Source organism: Patagioenas fasciata, chromosome Z (assembly GCF_037038585.1).
Source record: "Patagioenas fasciata isolate bPatFas1 chromosome Z, bPatFas1.hap1, whole genome shotgun sequence".
NCBI classification, from domain to species: Eukaryota; Metazoa; Chordata; class Aves; order Columbiformes; family Columbidae; genus Patagioenas; species Patagioenas fasciata.
The window spans coordinates 26,428,718-26,454,850 of NC_092560.1; the positions used below are offsets into that span (position 1 = coordinate 26,428,718).

The following is a 26,133-nucleotide window of genomic DNA, read 5'->3' on the forward strand; positions in this document are numbered from 1 at the left end:
TCCTGTGTAACGTCATCTAGGTGTTCCTGCTCCGGCAGTGGGATTGGACTAGATGATCTTTTGAGGTCTTTTGCAATCCCTAACATTCTGTGATTCTGTGATTCATTCAGGGAACTAGTAGGTGAGATACCATGAGAGTCAGCTCAGAAGGAAAAAGGATTCCAGTAAAGTTGGTCAGCCTTTGAGAAGAGCATCCTCAAGCACAAGAACAGTCCACCTGTACACTCAGGAAACTAAGTAGACATATCAGGAAGCCAGCCTGACAAAACAGGAAAATTATCATAGAGCTCCAACACAAAAAAGGCATCACGCAGAAAATGAAAGCAGAGACTTGCCAGGAACATCAAGAGTGACGAAAACAGCTTCTACTGTTACATCAGTAGTAAAAGACTGAACAGAGAAAATACGTCACTGCTGTGGAATGGAGTGTCAAAGCTGACACAAAAAAAATGTTGAATTACTCAGTGCATTAACTTCAAGAAGCATGTGCATAAATTTCACTTCAGTAAAGCCGTAAAAAGTGTAATTAAAGAACATTTCCCAAACAAATTGAGGAAAGTTCATTACAATTGGTATTCACAAAAACATCCTTGAAAATATGTTATACAATGATTTGCCAGCAGACCTTCCTATTCTGTAATCATGCAAATAATGATTGTCTCTCAAACCCTCTGTGCTTGTTTGGTTGAACCAAGGTGATTTTCCACAAGGTTAGTTAATTTTCTTGCTGATGGTTAGCATAGTCCTTTGTTCTTGAATGTAGTTTGAGAATATACGATAGCACCCTGAGACACAGTTAAATGTTTTCTTCCAGTAACTCTCCAGTGTTTGGGACTTAGCACACAAGAATGGAAGAACTCACTGATATTGATACTTATGATAGGGAAGTCAAGGTCATCCCTCAGTTTCCTGGTTTGCAAGTAAGCAGGTGAACAATGTAGGGAGCTGTGGATCCAGGACAGCTGACTCTAGTTGGCCAACAGAAATATTCTATACCATGAACATCATGTTCCATATTTAAGCGGCAAGTTACTGGGAATGGCTCTCTTTCCTCTATGGTCACTGTTCCTGATGGGGTCCTGCTCCTGTTCCTTGCTCACAGGACCCAATTCCTGTGACTTTCTTGTATCCTGCTGTTGCTCTCCCTGCCTTTACTGAACTCAGTGTGCTCGCAGTTTCCTGCCTTCCAGCACTCATTGCTGGGAGCACCTGTTCTAGTGGCTAAGTATTTGCTTTATATCATTTTCATTTCGCTATTATTTTATTAAATCTGTTTCTATTTCAACCCACGAGTCTTTCCTCCTGTTTCCTTCTCTTTCAGAGAAGGAAAAGTGAGGGTGCAACTGTTTTGCTGTTCAGAGGCTGGCCCAGCATTAAATGCCAACACCCTCCAATGTAACAATAATTATTACCATTATCTAGTTGTACCTAGGAACACAAGTTACATGTAGGATCACAATACATAATGTACTATACAAATACAGAAAAAGAGAGCCACCACCCAAAGAGCTTGTACTCTAGTCACTTTCGACATCTCTTCTACTGTCTACAATGAAGATGTCAGCACTACAGAAGAAAGTAGGGGTGAGAAAGTACTGGCAGCCCTTTTACTACCCTTCTTAGGTAAAAACTTGCAATTATGTACCATGAGGTAAATTAAGACATTTTAGAGAAAAAGAATCTGTGAAGACAGGCACTTGTCCCTCTTTGTCAGATCGCTCAAAATTTATCTCTAGAAACAACAGATAGCCACCAAAACATTTCAGGGATGCTACTTTTTCACCTCTAGGCTCTCCAGAGGGCAGCTGCCCTTCGTCAGGAGGCAAGCTTGCTCTTGAAGAGGAGGGCCCAGAACCCTGCTCCATGCCCTGTCACCCTCAGATTCCCAAACTTGCTATTTCCCACCTCCCTCACCTGCCAAGGTGTAGGTGCCTACACCATTGAACAATTCACAAAACACAACCAGGAACAACAGCTGTAAGGTGGTGGAAGTTGCTCTACAATGAGGATGTTCACCTGAGGAAACTTGCTTAAAATCTTCTCCCTCTAATCAAAGTCACCTGCTTCCACAGAAGTGCAGCTTACCTGTGATGACACTGAGCAAACCTACATGATTTCCAAGATCATTTCCTTCTTCTGAAGCTGTGGTCCCTAAGAATGCAAGCAGCCTTTTGTTCTCTGGGTAAGGTGTTGAGGTTACCCTGAGAGTGGTCTCCCTTTATAGATCACTCTTATTCCAACGCTCTCAAATTAAAAAAGGTCTCCAAAGCAGCTTGTGTGAACCACACAGTGTTCTTTAAGGTATTGAGCTCTTACAGGATAAGGTAATCTCCAAAACAAGAGGCAGAATTAGCTCTTTAGCAATAAATTAAGAAAAAATTGTGGCTAATACTTTACTCCTTCAGGGTTTTTTTTAATTATGTGAGGGTTTGCTCTGAAGGACAGGGAGAGTATAATCACCCAACAAACAATGAAATTAATAATCAGCAATTTCAACTGAAAGTTTTCTCCTGTTTTGCTGCAATGCTGCTGTGTTTTTGCTTTTGATCACAGAATGTCAGGGATTGGAAGGGACCTCGAAAGATAATCTAGTCCAACATCCCCACCAGAGCAGGAACACCTACAAGAGGCTACACAGGAAGGCATCCAGGTGGGTTATGAAAATAGGTCAAAGAAAAAAACCAATAAAATTATATATTAAGGGCCACTTATTTTCTCTAAGATATTACGTAGTGGGCGCATGTCCCAGTGACTCCACAAGGCAAACAGAGGGTCCCAGAAGTCTAAGCCTTGAAGTCAAAAATCTCTGGTGAATATGTACAGGGTCACAGGGCCATTTTTTTTCTGTGGCTTGGGAAACTGGAGGGCCTCCCAGCTCTGCAGAACCCCATAACAAATGTGCAACTCTTACGCACTCACACACAGGAAAAATATTGCCTTTCTAAGACAGCTTCTATACCGAAGTTAATAACCATGAGAGGAGTGTGTAAGTGAAAGATCTTAGCAGGGAATTATGCCCACTTCCCACTCCTCTGGGGTTCTTTATCTTTGATACAAACTTTGTTTGTTGACCTACCTCTTCAAAAATCACTCTGCTCTTTGAGATTTACCTTGCAAAAAGCCACAGAAGTTAATAGATTTCAGGTGAAACTGTTGTCATGATCCTCTGTTCTGCCATTGCAAGAGAGGTTAAAATTACTCTCCAGGACTACTAGGTAGGCCAACTTGTGTTTTTTACAATAACATTTACTGTCATACTCCGTTTTGGTTTTAGTCACAAAACCTCTGCAAGTGGAAAATAATACACATATCAACTTCTTTTTCCAGTTTCCCCCTCAAAGGGTTAAAGTTATCCAACTCTCAGACAGAGTCTTGAGAGCAGTGATCTCAGAAGACCTCTAGATCATAAATCAGGAAGCTGTGCTTACATGTTTTCTTGTAATAATTGAAACTATTTTGTACTACCAAGTAGGAACTACCAGCCCAAATATTGCAGGTAACAGGAGTGCTGGTTACAGAGCAGCTGCTGTTCCATAGCACAACAGCAGCCTTCTGCAGTAAGCAGAGTGTCCTATACTTCTACAGAGCATCCTGTACTGCAGCACTGTGCAATTCCACTTGCCTGAAGGTTTTGAGTCTCAGAAGACATCTCTCTGAAAAACAACGAAAAAGAGCTCTAGAAGACACAACAGGAAAAAACAAACAAACAAAAACTTTCTATTGGTTTCTATGGTGTATCTCCCATAAAGGCATACATTCTAACTCTAGCTGGTTTCTTCAGATTAAGTGAATTAGAGGCCCATGAATATACGCCCCAATAAACTGCTGCCTTAGAATATCACTAGAACATGGCAGAAACTGTGTTTAAGAAAAACTGAATTACTCAAAACAATTATATAAAGCAACTTCAAATTTTACCACTGATGATGTTCGATCCTTAAGGAAAACATATCATGCTTATATGAATTCATGTATTTCCCATCTCTCAGGAACACTGCCTTAAAAAAACAAAAATGCCCTTAGTTTGCTGTGACAAAGCAAGTAGCCATCATCCTATACCTACTAACAGTGTTTTGAAGCCATCAGCCTGTGCTGCTCTCATAGTGAGCAAGAACTCTAAAATAACAAGCTTTTTCCTCCTTCCTTTGACTTCTTTCTCTTTCCCCACTACCCAGGCTTGCATGACCTTTTAATTCCCTCTCTCCACAGTGATGCAGCCTTTCCTTCTCTCTTATGCACCCAGGTCAGCACCACTTCCTCTGAATAGAGTATCCTCATCAACATCCAACAGACATGAAGTCTATTTATTGCACTTATACTATCTTCAAAACATCGTTTGGGCATGAAGAAATACAGAAATATTTAGTCTTGAGGTCCAGCAACCCACAAATTTGCAAACCGGAAGGCAAATCAAGGTCTTGTCTTTAAGTCTTCCCTGTGTTCTGGCATGGTGACAGTCAATAGCCAGCAGCAAGCCCTCTACACCTAAGCATTCCGCCAGAAGGTATCTGGGCTTGTGGGAAGCAGGGCAGGGCAGGAGGGGAAGGGGGTCTGTTGAATATGGACTGTCACCATGGCCTGAAACACACATTTCAAGCCAACACCTCTGCACACTGCCGAGATTATTTCGCTCTTGGCAGAGTACATTTTACAAACAAGCAAAAATAAAGATTTTTACATCGGCACAGCTGACGAGTGGCAGGATTAACTTCTCTCCACCGTCATCTAGCAGAAAGGAACCACCCCGCAGCAGGCGATCACAACAGCCCACTTGTGGGGTCTGACAGCCCCTGAAAAGTTGCCCAACGCCTATTTCTCATGTACTCAGCATCGCTTTACGCGTAAGAAATCGTAAGCTGACATGAAGCAAGGGGATCCAGCCAGGGCACTCGTAAACAGCACGCCCAGAGACCAAAGTAAGCGCCCGCATCCCACCACCCGCAGCCGTCCACTCTTCCACAGGCTCTGCCGAGCGGAGTCGCACCCCGCCCCGTCCCTGCCACCTCCTCCAGACGCGGCCACGCCCCCAGGCGGGGCGGGGCGGCCGCTCTGCACACATCTCCTTCCCTCCCGGCACAGACGTAGCTCTATGACGTCACCAGGAACGGCATCCAGCCCCGCCCCCGCGAGGGGCGGTGGCGCCACGGGCAGGCAGGGAGCGCTCCCCGTCTCGCCCCGTGCAGCGCCACCTCCCCGCCGATCCTCCCCGCCCCTGGGCGGCAGCACGCATGTCCCGGCGGCAGGCTGCGCCTGGGAGGAGGCGGAGCCGGAGGGAGGGAAGGGCTCCTTCCTCGTCTTCCTCCGCCTCCTCCTCTTCCCCCTCCTCGCCCCTCTTCCCGCTGCGCCTTTCCGCCGCCCGCCGTCCGCGCACGGCGCGTCGAGCCTCGCGCCGCCGCCGTTGCGGGAACAAAGGAGGGAAGCGGCGGCGGCGGTGCCGCCAGCTCCGCGCCCGCCGTCCCCGTGCCCCCCGCGCTCCCGACGGCGCCTCGGAGCCACAGGCATTGACTTCTCCGACACTCACCGCGGGGTTTCTGGACCCCGCCGGGAACAGGTAGGTGGAGAGCGGTGGGCTGGGCTGGTCTCTCCAGGGCCCTCACGTCAGCGAGGAATGACCGGGCCTCCCCGCGGGCTGCCCTGCCGCCTTCCGCCTTTCCCGGCGGCCTCCTGCCACCCGGCTCTCAACACGGAGGATGGCCGCGGGCCAGGCCGGTGCGGGGCAGCGCCGGCGGCGACATAATCAGCTTTTACTGGCCGGCGGCGGGGCCTGGCGGCGGCCGGCCCCGGCGTGACTCAGGGGTTTGCAAGGAGCGGCCCGGCGCCGCCGCCCCGCCGAGGAGCTCTGGCCAACGTCGCTGCCCCTCATCCCGGCAGTCTCTGGGTCTTCTGTATTTCGGTGTCCGAGGCGGGGGAAGGGCACGGGGGTAATTACGACGTACCGCGCTGCGGGCGCTTGGCAGCGGTTCCCCTTTTGTTTGACTCGCCCATCCCGTCAACCGTACCGATCCCTCCGCCCCGCTACCCCCGAACGCGGCCGTGCAGGGGCCAGCGCCCAAGGTAGCCCCGCTGAAGCCCCGTTTTGTTGTGTTGTCGTGTTTCTGTTGTGTAATTGTGGTCACTCTTCGAGAAGAGGATGTTGAGGTAAGAAAATATTTGGGTTAGCAAGTCCATTGCTGATGCAGTTCCCGGGTTTCGTGGTTGATTTCGCTGCACGTTGGGGTCTTTATTTCCTTCGTGACTCTAAAACGGGGGCGGGCCCTGCGGGAGGGAGCCGGGCCGTGCCCGCCACTGTCGGGCTGGCCCGGCCGTCGCCTCGAGGGCGGAAGGGCAGCTTAGGTGCGAGGCCCGGGTCGCTGTAGGGATTTACACTCCCTTCCGAGTTTCGCTGGGAACAGCGAGAGTGGGCGGCGTGAGGTGCTGTTGGAGATAACTCGTTGGCTGAAAGGGCTGCTTTTCCTGTCGGGAGGTCCCAGGGCTAAGAAGGAGAATCCCTGAGGTTAAGATCTGCTCGTGTTGGTGGCAGAACGAGATCTTTTTGGGGGGTGGGCGGTTCATGTTTGTTGGTTTTTTTTCTCCTATTAAAGGGGGATGGTTGGGATTAACTACCCACCCGCAAGGTTGTGGGGCGCATTTGTGAAACAGCGGCCGCCCGTCAGTCCCGCGGTCGCACCCAGCCGTCCTCCTTGCGGGCTGCTGGCGAAAATGGCTGTTGGGAGATGATGGGCTGGTGATGCTGCACTTTGTAGACGGAATTTCATCATCCGCACTACCCGCTCACCCCTGGGAGGAAGAGGGTAGTCGGATTTCGCCGCCTCCTCCTCCAGCCGGGACTCGTCGGGCGGCGGGCGATATAAATAGGGGCTGATTTCAGCGGCCGGCGGAGCGCTCCGGCCCCGCGCAGCCGGCTGACAGGCGGAAGCGCCGGCGTTCGCCCACGTGATGCGCGGCGGCGGGCGCGCCCGCCAGGCTTCGGGGGCCGCTCTCGCGGTATCAGGGTCAGCCGGGGTGAGTGCGCGGCCCCTCGTTTCAGAAGCAACCCAGATGACGCCCGCCGCACCTTCCAGAGCCGGAAAAAGCGCGGGGGCATGCGTTTCACGTAGCGGAAGAACGTGCTGACCGATAAGCGGAGACGCTCGTTTCTAGTAGGTTAATACTAGCATTAGCACCTAAAGTTAGATTTAGTAAGTGCTGAAACGTGTTTGCAGCATGCTAATTTGGAAGTGGAGCAAGTCAGTTGAGGTTGGTGGTGACAGTTTGATAGTGCTTTGAGCTTACCTGCTTAATAAAAGGGCAGAAGTTCAGACTTCATTTGCATTATAGGCCTATGATAGAGATAACAAGATTTTTTTATATTTCTGTAGTTGAGTCATGATTTCTGGTGTCTCCCTTGACTGGTGTGTATGATGGTAAAACCGTATCAGAATAAGTATGAAGCTATTTTGTAGTCCTGAAGGGAAACTATTTATACCTGGAAGGTGTTATAAAAGCATAAATACTGCAGCTATTTATAGCTGGAAAATGAGGTCCCGTGACTATCATCAGGCAAACAGATTATTGTTGCTTCTTTACTTTCTCCTGCTCTGGGTCTACTTTGATACCAGAAATTTGGTTGAACTAGACAAAGGCAAGCTACCAGTTGCAGTTGTCGTACTAGTGGAACATAAGTTTACTACTTGCAGTGTGGGTTTTCTTAGTTAAAATAAGTATTTCTGTATACATTATAGCAAGTCAGTTTTCAGCATTTTTGACTTCTCACAAGCATTAGCAGTCAAATTTCTCTTACTGTGACTGTTCCAGAATAGGAAGTCAGCAATCTAGAAAATACACTAAGATGTCTGCAGGTGCCATGTACAGTGCTTTTACTAAATTTAAATTTTGGGAGAAGTGCAATATTCTGTCGTGTCCTCAATTTGTAGCAGATGGCTTGATTATTGTGTTCCAGTTTTACTACCCTTGGGAATCAAGGATTTGGTTGCTATTCAGTTGTTCTACTAACCTTGCTTTGCAGAGGTTAACCAACAGTGAAGGTGAAGTATTTTTATTCCTAACTTTTGCAATTCATGGCAGACAGTTTGTGTTGTCTGCTTTGCAGAGGCCTGGAAGTTTTGCTCTAACTTTATTAAGACAAATTATTCAACTGGCTTTTTTTGCTTGTTTTAATATGTAGGCTTGTAATAGAATATATTAAACAGTTTAAAGTTGTTAGTTACATTTATCTTGGAAGAGTGAGACTTGACCTAAACTTGTTTCAGAAATGCTCTTTAGATTCTTGGTTGAAGGACCTGTTGTACGCGTGTTGTTGCCAGTTGCTGCTCAGTATCTGCTTTAAAGCAATTTAAGCAGTGTTCCGTACCTTGTTTCGGAAACTCCTAAAGATGGGAGTACAAACGTTATGTGACTGCTGCCAGTGCGTTAGGTATTTTTATTGTTTGACAAATGTACTTAGGAGTAGGAACTGCTAATGGTGCAATTAGCATCAAAATGATCCAAGATCAACATTACTGAAAATGAGGTTCTTCTACCAGAGTTGGGGAAAAAAATAAGCTATGTTATTTGACAAAACTGTTTAGTAGATGTGAACTGGGTCTTGCTTGTTCTGCATACCCCTCTTAGTGCTCAGAGATTGGTAATAAAGGGTGTTTTTGGCTATCAAATTGTTTGGTCATAACCTGCATGTGCAGCTCAGTGACCGATAAATACATTATTTTTCAATATGGTGACACTTTTTCTTATCTTAAGAGATCATAGCGATATTACCTCGCAATACAATTGCACTATTGAATCACAGTATCACAGTATGTTTGGGATTGGAAGGGACCTCAAAAGATCATCTAGTCCAATCCCCCTGCTGGAGCAGGAACGCCTAGGTGAGGTCGCACAGGAATGTGTCCAGGCGGGCTTTGAATGTCTCCAGGGAAGGAGACTCCACAACCTCCCTGGGTAGCCTGTTCCAGTGCTCTGTCACCCTCACTGAGAAGAAGTTCTTTCTCAAATTTAAGTGGAACCTCTTGTTTTCCAGCTTGATCCCATTGCCCCTTGTCCTATCATTGTTTGCCACTGAGAAGAGCCTGACTCCATCCTCGTGGCACTCACCCTTTATATATTTATAAACATTAATAAGGTCACCCCTCAGTCTCCTCTTCTCCAAACTAAAGAGCCCCAGCTCCCTCAGCCTTTCTTCATAAGGGAGATGCTCCACTCCCTTAATCATCTTTGTTGCCCTACGCTGGACCCTCTCCAGCAGTTCCCTGTCCTTCTTGAACTGAGGGGCCCAGAACTGGACACAATATTCCAGATGGGGTCTCACCAGGGGTATATTAACATCCATATAACCCTCTTTAAGAATGCTGATATCACTTTTGTGGGCCTATGTGAGCAGACGTATTTAATTCTATAACCATGTAATTGATTTTGGTGATATGCCAACTCCTAATGCAGTTCTTGGTTTTATTTACAGCATCGAGATGACTCAGGAGACAAACCAGACCCCAGGGCCTATGCTCTGTAGTACAGGATGTGGATTTTATGGAAATCCTAGGACAAATGGGATGTGTTCTGTTTGCTACAAAGAGCATCTTCAGCGACAGCAGAATAGTGGTGGTAGAATTAGCCCAATGGGTAAGGGTGTGTGTTTCTTTTTCTTTTTAATTATGCTTTTAAAATAAGACATACGGAAGATGACAAGGAATCCCAGAACATTTTTCAGGAGGACTTCTGAAAACTATGTACTAAAACAATGAATATAAAAGAGAATACTATGGTAAATCACAGTAAAGATAAAAACACATTGCTGCGTAGTGTGTTCTGGTCCACTTGGCATTCAGCCATGACTTGCTTTCCCACTTAGCCTGTTCTGTTAACGTACTCTTATACAATATCTGGATTTTGGTTGTGTGCTAACAGTATAGGCTGTATTTAAGTAAGAATGATTTGCAGTAGTCAAGAAGACTGCATGCAGATAGTTCATAGCTGTATACGAGGCTATTTGACTAACATATTCTATAATTTGTTTATTACTAACTTGTTCAATTCTTGTTACATAGGAACAGCCAGTGGTTCCAACAGTCCTACCTCAGACACTGCATCTCTACAGAGAGCAGACACTAGCTTAAACAACTGTGAAGGTGCTGCTGGCAGTACATCTGAAAAATCAAGGTAAGATGAAGGTCTTACTTCGGGGTTTAAATGACCTATGAGTGTGCAGCAGGCTGAAGGCCTGCAGCAGTTCTGCCCTGTTACAGTGAGTTTCTGCAGAGGGAAAAAGGACAGTCTACCAGACAGTGCTTTTAAAATCTGTGTAAATGAGATCTAATTAAAATACTTGGTGTTGGACTGCTACATTTAAAAAATTGTTTTTGATTTATCTGGAGAAATATTTGCTACAGGCTTGCCTGTTTTCTTCTAGGGAAACTAAAAGTATAAAATGTGTTTTGAAGATAGTAGAAGCAGAGGTCAGGAACATGTACCAGTAGAAATTGTACAAGTAGTTTATTAATGAATCTAGGCAGTTTAAGCTTTTATTTTGAATGCAAAACTAATGTAAATTATGTGTTTCACTGTACTTAAACAGAAATGTGCCTGTTGCCGCTTTGCCTGTCACACAGCAAATGACAGAAATGAGCATTTCAACAGAGGATAAAGTAACGCCGAAAACAGAGATGGAGCCAGGTGTGTTTTGCAGAGTACCACTGGGTACAACTGGTGACTTAATAGAAGCCAACCATTTGTTTACTTTCGAAGTAGGCATTTCCTGTTATGGTGATGGTCTTGAAGGACTGTTAAGATGATTGTTCAGGATGCTTCAAGAATACTCTCTCATCAGAATCAAGAAAAAAAGACTAGTGCCACAATAGAGTTTTAAGAGGCATGTTCAGTGTCAGTCAAACAATTGACACCTGGGAGGGAAGTTTTGTCTCCCAAACCTTTGTTTTAGAAAGTAAGGCACTCAAAACACTCAAAACTTGGATTTGGGCAAGGTGTTCAGTTTTGAAGTCAAAATGTTGAGATTTCTGTGCATTAGCTAGCAGTACAATTCCTGCTGACTTATGGCAGTCAGAATGGCTTGTTGTATTTGGAGAATAGAGTTCTTAATAAATTCAGTTCTACAGAGGAGTGAGGCTGTGGAAGAAAGAAATACATGGTTTAAAGATACTAACAAAAGCTGTTTAGGGTTCTTGAACTAATTGAGTAATCAGACACAACCAAAGCATTGTTCCACAGATGTAGGGTAGTTGCAACCTTAATTACTGGGTATTAATTTAAAAGCTTTGTTCTTGTACTGGAAGGCTGTAGCTGTAGTAGTTAAAATTTAAAGTGTAAACTGTTTCTTGGAGGGAGGCAGGAAGGGGCAGCTTTCTTAACTACAGCTAGTGAGTGATTAAATTCACATCAGTTTGTTCAAATGGGTATCAACATACTTGTTCCTACTTTTTTATTTAATGGTTCTGAAACAGTCTTGAAACACTAGAAGGTATTTAGTAGGAAGTCTGTTCACTCACATGGAAGATAATTTTTTTTCAGTTTTGAAGGCAGTGAGGTGAAAATTGTGTAAGATGCTGTTCAGCCCTATATCAAAATTATTTTTCTCTAGATATATCTTTGCAAGCAAAACTACTCTAATACCTGATATTTAATTGCTCAGTATTTGTATGGAGGACTTTACCATTTGCAATAGGTCATGCTAAGTCAAGATTCTGTGACGTGAACTAAAGTACAGTTATGCAATATATTGGGTTTTTCATTATGTACAGACTGAGAAGATTTTTCCAAGTATTGACTTCCTAAAACTGATGTAACCTGAAGAGGCTTTCTGTATGTAACTGAGAAAGAGTTTAGCCTTTGCTACAGTATTTATAAACCCATCTTGCCTTGTTATGAGTTCCTACCTGACATGTGGCAAGCAGGAAAGAGGAATACATAAAATGGTAATGTGACTTTACTCTTGTAAGAACTGCCAGTGGGAATTTGTCCTTTTGCCAGGTGTAAAGGACAATCTTCAGTTACTGTTGACATATTACCTGCTTTTCAGGTATTGTGGGTCCACTGTATGATTATGATAGGTAGTGTCACACAGCACTCTGATTAGAATGTGGGGGGAAAAATCCAAAAGCAGCTCAAGGTACTTAGGTATTGCTGTAAATAATATCCCACATAGAAACCAGTAACAGCTGTCACAAGCTTGAGTAGAGATCACTGCAAAAACTACCAGAGAACTTAGACATGTCTGGAAAAAACTTTGTGGAACTTTTTGAGTACATATCTGTAAATCTGTGAGGCAGCCTCAGTTGCTGTAATGCTTGAGTTCCCTTTTAAGTGTTACGGTTTGGCATAGGTTAGTGTCTGTATTCGTAGGCTTTGCTGGACATTTAAAATACACCAAGTGTTGGCTGTATTCGGTGGCACATTGATCTCTGTCTTGCAGGCAGGAGATGCTGGGCTAGACTTCTTATAAAAATTCCTGTCACGCTTGATCTAGTCGCATTTTTCTTCTCTTCCTTTTTCCACCACCATCCAATGTGTTGGTCTCTCCTCTCAAGGAGGAACTGAAACAATGGTAAATAAATCCAATTGCCTCATAACAGCGAAGGCTAATACTTTCTGTAAGGTGTAATTCTCTATGATAATGCTACAGTCATGGAATTGTTCATGAAAACATAGCCTAGCAAACTGAATTTCATAACCATCTCTCAGAAAGTAACAAATCATGAATAAACAATGCAGCCTTCAAGCCAAGTGGCTTGTTCTCCTTTTAGTGTCTTCAACAGTATTAAGTCATATTCTCTTCTGCCAGAGTTTCATTAGCAAGTGAAATTCTGGATATTTCCCTTACAAGCCAGAAAGTTAAAAACAGAAAAACAGAACGGTCAACTGATTTTATTATTTTTTTTTAGCAGTCTGTAGCATAAAATTATACTTGTTTGCTGTAGGAATTGAAGTGAATTTTTTAAGGTGGTGAACCTGAGAAGCATGAAACAATGAAGCTTAATAGGCTTATTTTTCTTGTTGGATTCTCTTTCAGAACATATCTGATGCTAAGACAACTAATTGTGTCTTAACGTTTGGAGGAAGAAAGGCATGATGGATGTAACTGACCTATTTGGTTGTAATTCACATGTCTAATATGCTATGTTTTCTTGTAACTTGTAGTCTCTTAGTTCAACTTAACTTGTTTGTTGCAATTTTATAATTGAATCGTAGCATGTCTTTGCAGTTCTGTATCTGAACTGCTCATCAGCCAGAGAAATCTAAAAGCCTTTATGTCCAAGCTCATATTCCTAAGTGGGCATTACTTACAAAATACTTTTTATAGGCAAACACCTTTCCTTGTGTTATGGTATCAGAGCAATAGATTACCAAGTTGGTGAGGCGTAGTGGAGCCTCTCCTGAAGAAATGCAAAGTATTTTTTAGCAGGTATTGAAGTTGAAATGACAGATCCATACAAGGAAGGTACTTGAGTTACATAGTAAGCACTAAAATTAAAATGTTATTTGAAATAAGTATGTTAAAACAACCATTATTTCAAGCATATAATATTTTTAGCATTTTCTTGTGCTTTTGTAAATAATTATCTTGCTGAATGATGAGTCTGCAGTCAGGTCTGGCAGTGTTTCCAGACATAATTAGTATCAGCGTGTATATCAGAGGTTTGGGTGGGGTTTTTGTTCCATGGGTTTTTGTGTTTGTTTGTTTTTAAACCCAGTAATAGCTCTGTTTTAGGGAGTAGTATGATTAGCTGTCATTTTGTGAAGCCACAGCTGCAGAGGAGCACTACTTATAAAGAAAGTGAACCAGAAATGGAACTGATTACAGTCTTGTGTAAATTATGTATTTTAAAATATCTGAATACTATTAACTTACTGTATAATTCCATTTATGTTATAGCTTACCCCTTCTGTTCCTGAATTAATCAGCTTCAGAAGACAGCAGGCAATGGTGGTTGGCTCACTTGTCTCTTGACTTTCTACCAAGCTAATACGATTAGACTTGTTTTACAACTGTCCTGCACTCAGGTTGAGACCCTGCTAAGGGTTATCCTCGCTTATATTGTAGATAGAACGAGTGCATTTTATGTGTGTGTATAGCGTGTTGCAGGAAATATTGTAAGATGCTGAGTAGACAGCTTATGAGATGGTAGGCTTAATGTTGTAACTACGTAATGCTCCTTAGATCTTGTTGTAATGAGTGCCTTGTTAATTCTGATGTATTTTTGACACATGGCTAGAATATTTTAATCATGTTGCTATCTGTAGATAGTTCCTTTCTGGCTGTTGGTAAAATTATCTGATACAACAACTCTGTCTTGTGTTGAAAATAAATAGTTTGTCTTCATGTTTTCCATATCTGCTGTAGCTTTAGTAGATGCCCCTGACTGAAGCAATTCTGAAATGGAACAAGTAGTCTCTTCTAATCCTTGAAGCTGTCCAGCTTGGAGAGTAAGATGGGACCCCAGCTATTGGTCCTGTGCTTGTTGGTGATAGGGTGCTATTATTATTTTAACAGATGTATACTATGAACATCAAGTCTGCATGGTGACAAACCATATTTAGGTGGGATACTGAAACTGTGGTATCTTTAAATTGTATTAATCTGACAGTAAAGCTATTCAATATACCTGTTAGAGTTGGGCATGTAGGAGATGAGTTACAGAACATTTCTTTTCCTTTTCTTTGACATAAAATTAAACATGATGGAAATTTATTCTGCTGCCTTTCATCATGGACACTGGGGTAGTTCCTGAAAAATAAAGTATTTATGCTCAGGAAGCTTGATTATGCATAAGTATTGTCTGTCTTTTCAGACTAAAATTTTATATATGAGTCCATTGTGTTAACACCCAGTATAAGGACTGCAATAATCTATAGTGAAGCTTTCTAGTTCAGTAATGCAGAAGTGCAGTCTAATGTTTTTCTGATGAACTTTTGACTTTTTTCTCTCGTTTTAGTTTTTCTCATTCTTCCATGGTGGGAGTCAGGAGTTAGCTTAATCAATTCAGAATGCTTAAATCAATCTTTTTTTGTGCTTTTAAGACTTTGCTACACTGGTATACTTACCATTTGCTAGTACCACAACAGTCATGCAGTTTAAGCTCTTTGAATCTTATTTTGGTTAATTTTTGTTTAGTTAGAGAAGCTTCTAAAAACTTCTTGATATTACTTTAGTAGACCTTTCTTGTCACTTCTGAAATGGGGAGGGTTAAAAAATAAGATTACGTTATTTTCTTCAGGTTTTGTTCAGCAGAAACATTGGGTTAATTCCTTTCTAGTGGGAAAACACCTACAGTAAGTGTGTTCTTTTGCAGCAGCCATACTAGTTCACATAAGGAAAACTACTGTCAGTTTTGAAAATGCTGTTTTTAGAGTGATTTTTAATTTTAAGTTCTGGTCCCACATAGTCACTGTGACTTGATAGTTAGGCATCTGAGCAGCTTGTAGGACATTTCTACTGTTGCATGTGACTAATGTCTCTCATCAGTGGCCTTGCTGTTCCCACATACCTTTTGTAAAGATGCATCTTCAGGCTACATATGAAGGAAATTCTCACAAATTCATGATGCAATGCCTGTATTTGTGCAGGGTTTTTTCAGGCACCTCTCCAATACTATGATTGTTAGTCTTTATTAGCAAGTTGGTTATAGTTGTCTTTGTGCACAGTGGTTATGCATCTTACAGTGTCTACAGTTAATAATTTAAGATGAAAATAGTAGTTAATAAAGGCCCAGTTCTGAAAATCTGTTGCTTCTATGTTTTGGATTTTTTTTTTTTTTTTTTGTGTCCTTGTAATAGAACTGGTCTGGTAAAATTCAAGTAAAGTAAACTTGATCCATTAATGTCTTGAACCAAAGGTTGAGAAGGAAAGGACCGAGGTGATGGATAGGGGTACATGCCAAGGGAAACTCAGTTAAAGTGACAAAACCTGTTTTAGCAGTGAGGTGTTTGCTTCATCTGAACACTGTTACTGAGGGAGCAGGTCTACAGGTACCAGTAACCACTATTTTCCAACCTTCAGCATTTGTTCAGTTATTCATGGTGATCATACAGCAATCAATTAGAGCACTCTGCCTCTGTAACTTCCAGCATAAAATGAATTTAATATATGGAGCACTGGAATTGTACTTGCCCAGTTGGATTTGGCTTCTGTGCTAAAGGAAGCCTGTGACAAGCAGTTGTCAGGATAGTATCTGAATTGATATTAGCTCCTGATGTCATGGCAGAACAACTACAATCTACAGTATTTTTCATCTGAGCCACAGGTTGATTAAAAAGGACTTTGTTCTGTGCTTTAAATATGAGGCATGTTAGGCACCTTTGTCCCCGTCCTAGCCACTACTCAGAAGCATATCTATGAAGGTTTAACATGATAAAATCTCATAATCAGACTTTGCTGACATAAAAGGAGAATCCTTTATTCATGGGGAGCGATACATTGAACATTTTCATTATGATCTAGTAGGCTTTGTCTCATCATGTCTTGGGACCTTTTAGTGCCCGTTACTGCATGTTGTGTGCTGCTTTTTCTTCTTGGAACATGTTTTAGTTGTGGGGTAAGGGTCATGTTAGCAGCCCTTTCACAAAATGCACCCCTACAGATTCTTAGGTTCACTTTACAGTTCCTGGGCTGTCAGTTGTCACAGTTTCTTTATGCAAGGAAGTAAGTATACCTGTAGTAGTTGGTAACATTTTCCCTTAGAAGGATTTGTTCTCAGTGTCTTTGTTTTGTGGTAGAGTGATTTACTAGGCTATCTCTTTTCCTTGGTGATTCCTGGGAAGTTGCTATTTCTACTTTTCCTTCATTGTTGGCATGTTAGGCAGTGGTAGAGGTTGTTCCTCTAGTTTTTCTCTTAGTGCATGTTTTGGGTGACTTTAATGATTTAAGTCATGACTGATTTGCTGCTTTTTCTGCATTTTATTTTTCATCTGATTGAAACAGGATGCATGCTCCCAGGGCTCATACTTATAAATTGGTTCTGCTGCAGATGAAGCTTCCCCCTGGATAGCTATACACCAAATTGCAAAGTGTGCAGGCATTTCTGGTTCCTCTATTTCATCTCCCGTGGTTTATGATTAACATTTCATTTTTAAACGAATTAGCAGTATAACGTATCTAAAAGGGGAGGTGTTTATGCTATTTTCTTTAAGGCCATAGCTGATGGCCATTGACTAGGTTGGATGATATCCAGCAGGTTTGCACTGTTTGTGATATTGCTGATCTTCAACCTGTTTTTTGGTTGCAGGCCATCGAATAGATTACCTGATACTGAACACTGTTTTCCTTGAGATTTAAGGACAAGTTCAGAGGATCATATCTGTTCATCTAGAAAATGTTGATTAACAAGACAAAGAAATTTTCTCAGAAAACTAAAACCAGCAGCAGTGTTTACTGTAATGGCGCTTTTTGGAGTAATGTTTGTAGTGCTAGTGCTGTAGTATAATAGTTTTCTTATCCCTCAGACTTGGCAAAATAGCACTAACACTGAACTTCCCAAATTAAAACCAAAAGAAATATGCAAGGTGACAAAACAAACGTAGTATGTAACCTTATTTATTCATTATGACTGTTGCCATAATACATAAGTAAAATATAAGAAAATATTAGCAACTGTTATTTTACTACATTATCTTTTTTGGTGATGAGCACTGAAGGTTTCTTGTTACCTCTGAGAGCCTGTCACTCAATTTATTCTGTAATGCATTTTGTAGTTTGTTCCAGTTTAGAACAATAGATGTCATCATACAGCTGGAAGTGTTCAGGAAAGTGGTACCAGGAGCAGGTGTTGAAGTTGTATACAAACACACCTTACTCAGCTTTCCTCTCTTTCAGTTGAGATATAAGGAGGATATTGAAGTTTATTTGATTGATTGATTGAAAGAATACTTTTTAAACATAAATGAAAAGGTTTGCAAAAGGACAAACTTTTATCCTTCAGGGTGACTCAGGTTTGTCTGAAGGTGTTCATGACAGGCAAGTAAAAAATGACTAACTATACCTGCTTGAACACTAAAGCTGAATATGGTACAAAAATACAAAAAATAGTAATTGTAAATCTGCGCTTCGTTCTTTAAATTACTAAAAGCATTAAAAACATGATGGCTCTTTTGCACTATGTGTGTTTTGTAATTGTATTTTCAATGTGTCACAGGATCAGTGATTCAGTAGCTGCTGTCTTGGTGAACTGTTTAGGCGTTTGACTTCACAAGCATAGTGGCAGAGTAAACCAGTACTATGATAGTAACACATTATTACTGAATTTAATTTGCTTCTAAAATATGTTCCTATTAGTTGTATTCTCTAAAGTTGTATTCCCTCTGTTCAGCAACTTTTAGCTGTGACAATATTGTTATTGTTTCAGATGAAATGTTACTTGATCATATGAGTTTTTTTAATATTAAATTTGTATATAGAACTTCTGCAGTGCTTTTCAAGCCCTTAACCACAGTATACACCTATTTAGATGTAACAAATAAGTGCCTTACATTTTCTAACTGGTGGAACTGTGAGGAAAATCTGATTCGTCTTGAGTGAGCCAAAAAGGAAGAATAGAGTACCTAGATTAGTCTACAAAATGTAAATCAGGAATAGGGATTTCTGTGCAGTACTTCAGAGAACAAACATCAGGGTCCTAGGGGGAATTAATCCTTAAGAAATACACATGCTACTGAATAGCTAGTGAAGTCAAGAAAAGGAAATTTAACCTCTATTTCTTTTCCTTGCTTTAACAGTTGTTACTCAACCAAGCCCATCAGTTTCTCAGCCAAGTACTTCGCAGAGTGAAGAGAGAGCTCCTGAACTGCCCAAACCAAAGAAGAACAGATGTTTCATGTGCAGAAAGAAGCTTGGACTTACAGGTATGAAACACTTCATCAGTTTTGAACAGATCTGTATGATTAGTTTCCTCTTGCTAGATTAAACTTGATTAAATGTCTGTAGATATTAAACTTACTTACCTCTTCAGAACCCAAACAACTTAGTACAGCTCTTTCTTTTTCGCACTCTGTCTGTCAGAGTAGACAAACATACCCCCTTTGTAGTGACTAAGACCTTAATTTACAACATCATTAAATATGAAGCTTCCTAGTGATGTTGCTTCTTTTTCTGTGTACAGGAATTGACTGCCGATGTGGAAACTTATTTTGTGGACTTCACCGTTATTCTGACAAGCATAACTGCCCGTATGATTACAAAGCAGAAGCTGCAGAAAAAATCAGGAAAGAGAATCCAGTTGTGGTGGCTGAAAAAGTCCAGAGAATATAAATTAACCTGCTGTGAAAAGACTGACTTTTTGTTTTCTTTTGAATATATCCTAGGAAAACACGGAAGAGCAGGTGCATGGCCGTTTTCCTCTGTTCTCCAAAGTTTTACTTTCAGTCTTGTCTGTCTTCATGGTATTTCAGAATGTCTGGGTGTGTGTTACAGGCAGAATTGGATAGATACAGCCCTTGAAAATATATATGCCCTCCCCAGAATATAATTGGATGATCAGAAACCTGCACAGGAATACACACATGCAGAGAGGACAGACTCTCTACTTCACAGTGCCAAACAGATATATGCTATCTGAATGTTTGTAGCAGATCTGCTGTTTGAGATGTGTTTGAGGACTACTGTTATGTGCCTGTTTTGGAGAAGGATACATCAAACAGGTTGGCAGTCTACATCTGTCAGTTAAAATCTCATTCTAATTTTAGTTTCCATGCTCCATTGTTTTCCAGCAGAATGTAAGCTATGTAGAGGGATCCAACAGCCCAGTAAGATCATGGAATACCAGGTTGGAAGGGACCACAAGGTTCATCTGTTCCAACCTTTCCTAGTAAAAGCACAGTCTACACTCGATGACCCTTTCCAGCTGAATCTTAAAATGGTCCAGTGTTGGGGAATCCACTGCTTCCCTGGGGAGATTATTCCAATGGCTAATTGTTTTCATGGTAAAAAATTTTCTTCTTGTATCCAATTGGAATCTCTCCAGAAGTAGTTTGTACCCATTACTCCTCGTCTTTTCCATGTGACTCCTTCGATGCCATATTTAAGACAGTCACTTATCAATTGCACTGAGAAAAATGGAAAAAATCAGATACATAAGATAAGAAAATTATTTGGAAAAGATTGCATTAACTTTAAAATAATGAAAATAGATTCCTGAAGGAAATGTCCTGCTAGGCACTTATGAACTAACCTGCAACAGAGTTGTCTGCTTTCCCTTGCATAGCTAAAAATGTTGTGTAGCACAATATTGTAAGATTGGTTTACAAAAAAAACAAGTTATATATGTTTGTAGACATACCACAGCAGCTCTATCAAGCAACGTCTGAGTAAGTTGCTGAAGTATTAGAGCTGTTTATTATTCATGTACTACTTATGTTTTGTGTGCTCTGAGTTGAAAAGAATATTAGGAGTTTTTTTCCCTAGTTTTAAATGTTAACAGTTGCACCATTCTGCATGGAAAACCATACTCAACATGGCTGCTGTAGACTTAAGTGGTAGCTGGAACCACTCTTGGAGGGCTGCTTTACCATTTTTAATTGTACTTGGGTATAGGACTGTAGTGTTCTTGGGTGTATTGCATGGGCTGCATTATCTACAGCATTGTACAGTAACAACTCTAGAAAAGGCAGTATACTTCACTGATGCTTGTCTGGTAATATCACTTCTGTGTTATAATGGAAGGGGTTTTTTGTGATGTATGAGCCTTGTGTTTTTTATATAAACAAGTACAGTTTAGACTAGTGTTGTGGTAATGCTTTTTTTCATCTGTAAATAATTACGTGTGTACACAAGGGACTGCTCCTGAACTTCTGACTTTTGTTGCAGTATTCATTCTTAGTTTTTAATTCACTGTTAAAAGCAACAGGTTTTTGCTTCTAACTTTCTTCTTCTGAGTTATTAGATATGCAAACATGTACAGATAGTTTGTATTTATGTATTGCACATAATCATGCTACCCAGCATCTATGCTATATTGTATTATGTAAATAATAAAAATGTACAGAAGGAAATACTTCCTTTTGTGATAGTTCATTGCTTTTAGTTATTGCTGTCATCAGAAACTGACCATGTAGAGGTTGAGGTGCAAAGTTAGTACTAAGTTCTTATAGATATAATCTTTATGCTTAGACCTGCCTATGTCCTTATTTCTTGTTAGAATATACTAATGTCTTTTAAGATGGCTTCCATGAGCAGCTGGAATACAGACAACTACTTGATGGCCTGACAGAAATGCCACCAAACAACCATGTGCTTAAAGGAGGGAGCAAAGGAGAGGATTGGCAATGAACTTCAAAGCTTATTTTCGTTTGCCTAAAAAAATTATTTTCAGTAGATCCATTGCAATAGAGACAGTACACTGACTACACCATTCGGTCCATATATTTACCAGCAGAGCTGGGCAGAGTTATTGGCAGGATCAGCATCCAAATACACATGTGAAGTATGCTCTGTTTATCCTTCTTCATGAGAAGAAGGATGGAGCACACAGCACACGTTACTTTGGAGGAAGACATCTTCACTGCTGGATAATGCATAAAAATTGCTTATATCAGAAATGATAATGTGCATCCCACCAGTCAGCTGATAGTGATGACCAGTTACTACTACAGCCACTGTATATACCACCAATAGTGGAAGACAGACATACTCTGGGACTTCATTTTCCAGTATGAATTTTATGACATAGTTATGGAACTGCTTTAAAGCACCAAAATCATAATTGTATTAAAGTGAAATCAGCTACTCCACTGCAACATAAATGGTTTTTTGTTTGTTTGGGGTTTTTTTTTTTTTTTTTGGCGGGGGGCAGACCTGAGAACTCCCTGTAACTGTAATTTGAGGAGAAGGGGTCTAGTTTTGATGCTGTCATGGCTAGAGTGTTTTAGGACAGGTAATAGTACTGATATTGGTAGTTAATGCTTATTGTGGTCTCAATTTCTCTGCTTTTTCACCTGAACAAAGGCTGTACTTGAGAAGATACGTTGAAATAATTGATCTCAGTAGACCTGTGGCAGAAAGCGTGGAATGAAAAATCCCTCATTGTCCTGTAAAATCAATACTATCATAGGTAAATTGCCCATAAGTAGGAAATGAGCTTACACTGAGAAGTACTCAAACTTGGTTCTTTTAGTCACTTACATGGTGCTTATAATCGTTCAGGAGCCGTAATTCTGCTGAGACTTGCCAAACATTCAGAGGCGGGGAAGCTACTTTTTAAAGAGCAGGTACTGACAAAGGATGGAGGGTAGGCAGTAGTATTTAAACTTAGGTGCAGACACTGGTACATCTTCCTTGGCAAAGCATAAGAATGTAGGTGCAGAGTCTTTCAGATCTTCCTCCCCACTGCCCAACTTGCAGACTGGTATATATTCCTAAAGTAAATAGTTAAATCCCATGGGGCAGTCACAGTCAGTTTTAGTAGAGTGGTATTAAAATGCTTTGAGAAAAAGTCTGTCTTCTATAATGTCTAAACACAAGCCATTCATAAAACTGCTGTCACTTGCTCTTTAAGTTTAAAGTTTTAATATACCCATCTTCCAAGAAAGAAAGATGATCACTTCACATGACACTGGTCCCACTTGGCTGTTAGACTGAGGTGTTCATAACTTACACAGAAAACACCCTGTTCTCTGAAGGATCTTACTCTGTCCCAAACAAGTTTATCATGTTATGGGAATGTTTTTTAGTTAGGGCACAAATAGGAACATACAAATGAGTACATGAAAGCCGCTAGGTGACTAAAACATAATCTTCAATCTGAAATGCTTCCCTAGCTATAATGTTACAGCTGTGCAATACTATGTTCTGCAGGATTCTCAGTAAACTTACTGACAGCTGTTACTGTTAAATCTGAAATCTGGAGTATAGTGACAAGCTTCTTGTGGTGTTTCTAACCTGTTGCTGTGAGGCTGATGAGCTGCCAGATGGCTTTGTTGGATGTTGTGCATAAGGATGCCATGGAGTTGAGAAGCTCTGCCTGCCTTCCTGGTACTTAGCCCTTTGGAAATGTCCTTCTGATCATGAGTTACTCAGACACGTGTTTTGGAAGGTCATTATTCACAAGTGTAAGGGCATATCTTAGGCGCTTGTATTTGTCATGTCTCAGTGTCAGTCTCTCAAAGGATATTTAATAAGGCTTTGACTTGTGCCTGGTGTATATAATGACTCAAAACACATGTCAGTTTCTCAGCATTCCTAAGCAGCTCAACAACATCACCTGATGGTGGGCTTGAATGAGAAAATTTCCAATAAGGAAACTGGCTTGTTTCAGGTATCCAGGTGTGTTAAATAGCAATGATTCAGTAAGCAAAGGCACTTTGCTCTCTGTATAGATGTGTGATTTTACGGTTATTAGTTTTGCAGCCAGGCAAACAATGCAAATGCATTTTCTCACAAATGACCTATTACTAACTCCCTTGATGTTTTTTGTAATTAAACACCCAGGAAATTTGATGGACTGTGCCCTGATTCAGGAGATACAAAGGGCTCTTGCAGTACACCCCAAAGTACCTGGATTCCGTTGCAATTAATACATGACAAACCCAAACAGTTAATTGAGGGGAGCAGTTAGAAAACCCAAGCTGGAAAAAATGAGAGTGGCTACTTGTGGAAATGTTAACAACATAGCCTAGGAGAAAAGTTCTCTGTGTGAGTGCAGTGAGGATTAGTTATCACCACAGTGAAGTCAATACCTAACAGAAGAGTTTTAAATGCCATTTCACAGCCCTGAGTTACCTTTAATCTACTGTAAACACTTCAGCAGAACATTTTTCAGCCGTTAAATTGACCATTGTACTAGTAATTTAGTCATGGCCAAAGAAGAAATAGCATTTGTTCTTGGTTTTGTTTTCTTTTCGCTAGACTGAAGAAAATACAGAGACTGATTCTGCTTGAAAGGACACATCAGCACAATGAAATGGAACCAAGGACCAGATTTCTGACTCATAAAGAATTCAGTTCAGTGGAAGAAGCAAGTCTTGGTATGTGGGATGCAAAATAGAGTATCAGCAGCCTGTGATTGAAATTAAATGAGAACAGAGGTGTAAAACTGTTAAAGATGGTGGGACTGAAATAAATGCAAGATCAACAGCTACAATGGCAACCCAAGACACTGACTTGACTGCTTATTTGTGTAGATAACAAATCTGTACTATTATATAAAAAAAAAAAGCCATAACTTCCTGAAGAAGATATCTCTCACCCTTGCCTTTTTTACCAGATGGTAATATGTAGGTGACAGATTTTTTTTTTTTTTTTAATGTCAATATCGTTTTGGTGTCTGTTTCCACCAAGCTCGTGGCAAGTATTGTAGTAGTATTGGAAGGTGGTTTTCTCATGTGAATGCTACTTTGGCTCAAGCCCCTAAGTAAGATATCTGTATCTTTACTAAGCCTCCTTGTAGTCCTAGCTTTTTTTCTCCCTGTATCCTCAAACAATTCACAGCATTTATTCCTAAGTAGCAATAAGTCTGGTTATCACAAACTAAAGTTTATTTATTATGGAGAGAAAATAAAGAATAAATATGATAATTGTATCTACTCTTGCATCAGAATACAGGCATACAGGGTAGACTACATTGTATGATTAGTCCTGATCCAAGGCAGGTTAAATCTTGCACTTAACTGACTGTATGGGCACCTGAAAGGTCTGTAGGGTGAAGTACCTCCCCCTCTACAGGCATTTCACAGTGAGGTTACCCATTGTCCATGCCAAGTGAAGGCATTTCTAGAGCTCCCCCTCCTTCCGAGTTCTCACTGGTATGCCTGTAATGCTAAATTACTACCATTGCAGTGTGGTGCTATTTTGAATCCACACACAGGTGACTTTTCTCAATTACGCTACTGTGACTATGGAGCAAGTTCTTTTTTTTTTCCTTTTGTTGTGCACATATTTTTTTTAATACATATGGGGGTGGTGGATCAAGGAATCTTAAAGTATAAAGTTCTTTCATATTTTTCATTTTTCTTCCAGTTAACATTAAATATTTCAAAGGATTCAACTGAACATAAGCCTGATGTTTGCAATGCCATATAGTATAAAGTCTGTATAAGACCAGCCTGGATATCAGAATAAGGTGACTTTCCGTAGTGAGACAGACCAGGGCCATCTTTCCTAAATGAACCACCAAGGCTGTCTTGCTCATGAAAAAGGTTTAAATCCAAGGAAGGAGCTAGAGCCACTGACTGTGATAGCCAAATGTACTTACTCAAGACACCTTATCTTCACGCTGCTCCACTTCCTAAGCTACTTCAAAATGCAGCTGTGTCTGAATTGGTTTTATTCTTTTCCATACCCACAGCCAGTCAGCCTCACCATGGTTTAGTGTGCTGTTAGGGAAAAATCCACAATTTTAAAACGCTTTGGGTGTTATATTAGGTTTTTGAGGTGTTTTTGATAGGGCTGTGACACTTTTTACGTCAAGTCACTTTTAACCTGCTCTTCCTCATTCAGGTGTTTTCCTGTTTTTCCTATAGCTCTTTCTGATGGTACAATAATGAAAACAATACAAATGGAGACAACATGATCTAAAGGATAAACTGAAGCTATGATTCAATGCAGGGCCCTGCTCCCAGCAGAACACTTCTTTCAGCTTCATTTTCCCACTGCAACGATAGGTATCTCAGTCCCTTTATCCAGTGTCTGAAAGGTGCCATTAAATGTTAGCCAGGCATATTTAGATATGTGTATTTAGACTTCACTTTGTTGGCTGATTTTTCTTTTCAGATTCCATTGACAGTGGTCTTTACATGTAGTTAATGTATTTTGTTTTCTGAAACCATTTTGTTTGTGATGTTTACCAGCTTGTTGCTGTACTCTTTTGTGAGAGAGGTGTTAGAAGCACAAGGTGTTTGCTGAGCTACTGAATGAAGAACATGTAGGTGGAGAAATGTTCTCTAAAGCTCAGACCTTTCATCTTCAGAGACCCATTGTGCCCATCTGCAATATTTTGCCTGATTGGTGATTTTGCAACGTAGTGAGATAGATGGGATGAAGTCCTACTTTGAATCTTCACTTGTAATATTACCAAGGTTGTAGCACAGATCTGAGGAAAGAAAAACAATTTAATTCACTGTTCCTCATTCCTTTTTATCTAGTCTTTACCACAGTGTACGTTTATATTGTTTGAAACCTACCTAACTTTCCTCATTTGCTGATGA

At 41.0% G+C, this 26,133-nt stretch overlaps 1 protein-coding gene across 3 annotated transcripts; it reads left to right on the forward strand.

The window, feature by feature from the left end:
* The first annotated feature begins 5,297 nt into the window (after positions 1 to 5,297).
* Positions 5,298 to 20,987, forward strand: ZFAND5 (zinc finger AN1-type containing 5). 3 transcript variants are annotated; one of them, XM_071802633.1, is made up of 6 exons: positions 5,298 to 5,551; positions 9,455 to 9,621; positions 10,041 to 10,152; positions 10,568 to 10,665; positions 18,715 to 18,840; positions 19,098 to 20,987. In XM_071802633.1, exons 2-6 carry the CDS (start codon positions 9,462 to 9,464, stop codon positions 19,244 to 19,246), a joined length of 645 nt encoding a protein of 214 aa, XP_071658734.1. In that variant the 5' UTR covers positions 5,298 to 5,551; positions 9,455 to 9,461; the 3' UTR covers positions 19,247 to 20,987. The 3 variants fall into 3 exon arrangements, with proteins under 3 accessions (XP_071658734.1, XP_065717379.1, XP_071658735.1); XM_065861307.2 differs by having other exon boundaries at positions 5,302 to 5,551; positions 9,455 to 9,615; XM_071802634.1 differs by lacking the exon at positions 5,298 to 5,551 and adding an exon at positions 7,062 to 7,139.
* Positions 20,988 to 26,133: the final 5,146 nt, after the last annotated feature.

Excerpts from the sequence above, each read along its gene's own strand:
- ZFAND5 (XM_071802633.1), top strand. The coding sequence starts at position 9,462 with ATGACTCAGGAGACAAACCAGACCCCAGGGCCTATGCTCTGTAGTACA. Across the intron at positions 10,153-10,567 it reads AGTACATCTGAAAAATCAAG|AAATGTGCCTGTTGCCGCTT; the intron begins GTAAGATGAAGG and ends GTACTTAAACAG. Across the intron at positions 10,666-18,714 it reads GAAAACAGAGATGGAGCCAG|TTGTTACTCAACCAAGCCCA; the intron begins GTGTGTTTTGCA and ends TTGCTTTAACAG.